We start from the raw sequence: 3012 nt of genomic DNA on the forward strand, positions 1-3012 counted from the left end.
TTACTATGAGTCGGTACCGACTCGATGGTACCTAACAACAACAACAGCACTTTATGGATATTTGAATTAATTATGAAAATTTTTAGCCTAGTGTAACCTACCTTTCTGCCTATTATTATAGCAGGTAAATGCTACTATCTTCCTCAATAACCTCACTTCTTTCTGTTAGTCTTATACTTAATACCTGCACTTAGACTGTTCTCCCTACAGATACCCAGCAAAGTACCAAGGAGTATGACAATGCCATGGACAGGCACATAGGATCTAGAACCATGGTGGTTTTTCTGTCTACATGAATGTATACTCATAAACACGCACATGTATGCATCATTTTTGAGCTGGATTTGATCATAATTCCATGGCTGCATCAAAAATGGTTTGAGAAACTGTTTGGAGAAGAGAAACAGTGGCCCTGCTCTCCAAGTGATCACCTTCCCATTAGCTGTGCCAACAATTTAGCAATTGAAATCACACCTTAAGCTTTTAAAATCAGATTTATTGATACTGCACTAGGGTTAAAATTTAACATTTTATTCTTTTTTTTCTTCTTCATTAGTTTGTTTCTTCTTGGTGCTCCATTCTTGACTTTTTCAGGTTTCTGATTTGGATGTTTCAAGCAGAGATTTATAAAATTGTATGACATTTTTATTGTCTTTCTACAATACTGAATGAAATTACATGTTTTGTTGTTTATAGGAACGGGTGAAGTCTGTATTCCATGCCAAGGAGTTTGGGAAAATTATTAACTTCAAGACCCCAGAGGATGCTAGGGTAAGTGAATCTTTTACTAAGACAGATAAAAGCTCCCATTCCCAAACCATATAACTGGACTGTTTCTAAAAGAAAATGATCAGTTTTGTTTCAAAAGTTTTTAAATTTTGTATTTTGCTAATTTTCATGTACATAACTAGATAATATATCCCCAGAACTTTTTCACTAGATTTAACTCATATTGAAATCAAATTGCACCATCTTATTTTAAAGCCTGTTTTGTTATGAAGTGCTGTTGAGTTGGTTCTGACCCATAGCGACCCTGTTTCCAAGGAGCAACTGGTGAGCTTGAACTGCTAACCTTGCGGTTTAAAAGTCTTTGCAGTCTGGCGCATTAACTCACAGCGCCACACCAGGACTCCAAATTATAGTGCCTTTTAAACAGTCATCAAATGAAAGAAATTATTTCATTCTAGTGTCAATTTGAGAACTTCAGCAGGGAAAGTACACCTCCGAATTGTTGACTTCTTTCCCGCATAGTTCCAGTGATTAAAACAGAGTAAAAGTAAACAAAGCATGGTACAATCAAAGGAAGCCAAGCCTGGAGTCAGGAAATCTGGGTGTGGATACTGATTCTATCCTTCTGGACTCTGGGAACTTGGAAAAGTCACTTAACCTCAGTTTCCTCAAAAAGGTGATAATGTGCACTGCCTGAAAAGCACGGTACACACGTTAGGGATGATGACAGCTACATAGATGTTCACTGTCAAGAAAATGAGCACTGGGAACAGGCTGTTGGATCTCATTGATCACATCTAAAGCACTGTTCCTGGTCCTATGGATTGTACTCGCCCTGTGAAACCTATAGTGAGACCACATCTCCTGTAGTTGAACTCTGGGCCTCTTGCCCAGGCTCAGGACACATACCTGGCCTCCTTCCCTCACACCACTCTTCATGGTGACCCTGACTAGGTGTGACTATTTACCTGTGAACTTGCCACCTGTATCCCAAACCAAGGACCTCACAACCCACTTCCCTATACCTTCAACCACATAGCATGTCCTGTGCAATTTTCCATTTGTTGTTATTGTTAGGTGCCATCAAGTCAGTTCCGATGAGCAGTCCAGTGTCTATCATGCAAACGCCACACCAGGACTCTATTATCTGCCATGTTGTAAAGTGCTGTCGAGTTGGTTCCAACTCACTGCAACCCTGCATGGGTTTCTGAGCCTGTGCATGTTTGCGGAAGCAGAAAGCCTCGTTTTTCTCCATGATCATCTGCCATAGGGGCCTAGTAATAATGCACATTATCAGTAGATAAATTTGTATTACATTTGAATTACCTTTCTGTGATTTCAAATCCTTTTAGAATAGAATCTATGTCATGAGAACACTTAAATTCCCAAAAACATTGCTATGCCATTTTATGCTTTGAAGGCTTTGTTATCCAGAATTCACACAGCTTTTAAGAAATTTTGTAGAGATCATTTTCATACTGTTGTTATTGTTGTTGTTAAGTGCCATCGTCATTTCCGACTCATGGTGACCCCATACGTATAGAGTTTCCGAGGTGTGGCTGGTGAGTTTGAACCACTGACCCTGTGAGTTTGAACCACTGACCTTGAGACCAAGCACCACACCAGGACTCCCATTTTCATGCTGTGCCATAGTGATTCAGTCCGGCTGCCAAGTGACCTTTACTTTTGTGATGGCTCATTTTACTTTTCTAATTCTGAAGACGAACATCAGAGATCAAAGACCTTGGAAAACCACTGTTGCTGTTAAATTGCACGCGGTACCATGTCTGTAGTAACTGGGGCATTTGAGTGATCGATCATTTGTGCAGAATGAACTTTGTGTATTTGTTATGTAAACTGGAAAGCCAACTTTTGGATTTCCATTCATTACATTTTAAGTTTCACCACAAGTTTACTGAAAAAACGACTGTTTATTTCCCTATAACAGTGGATCCTCACAAAGCTAGAAGAAGCAAGAGAACCTTCTCCGAGCCCCTGATGGAGAACTCTGGCTGAGGACACACAGCAATAAATCATTATAGTTTGCAGTGCTTACCTCCCAAAGCCTTCCTGGTTACCCACTCTAAAGTCTGGGAAGCATATGCGAGAAGTATTTCAAATACCCTGTATACTAGATGGTTTTTGTGTTTTAATTTTTTTTAAGTCAAGTAGAATCAGGTAATACAGCTATGTGATTAAAGTATTTCAACTCTTTGGAAATTCACTGATTTTATAACGTGAACCATGTATCTGTTTTAAATGGTAATTCTTTCATAAAAGAAG

General features: G+C 39.2%; 1 protein-coding gene across 1 annotated transcript in view; it reads left to right on the forward strand.

Annotated features, from left to right (window-relative positions):
• Positions 1-2728, forward strand: part of VPS13A (vacuolar protein sorting 13 homolog A (S. cerevisiae)) — a 226439-nt gene extending 223711 nt beyond the window's left edge. The window contains exons 71-72 of the mRNA XM_006835010.1: positions 697-771; positions 2678-2728. Of these exons, the coding sequence (XP_006835073.1) occupies positions 697-771; positions 2678-2728 (126 nt within the window). The remainder of the gene's footprint in view (positions 1-696; positions 772-2677) is intronic.
• The last annotated feature ends 284 nt before the right edge of the window (positions 2729-3012 follow it).

Source organism: Chrysochloris asiatica, unplaced genomic scaffold (genome assembly GCF_000296735.1).
Source record: "Chrysochloris asiatica unplaced genomic scaffold, ChrAsi1.0 scaffold00014, whole genome shotgun sequence".
Classification (NCBI taxonomy): Eukaryota; Metazoa; Chordata; class Mammalia; order Afrosoricida; family Chrysochloridae; genus Chrysochloris; species Chrysochloris asiatica.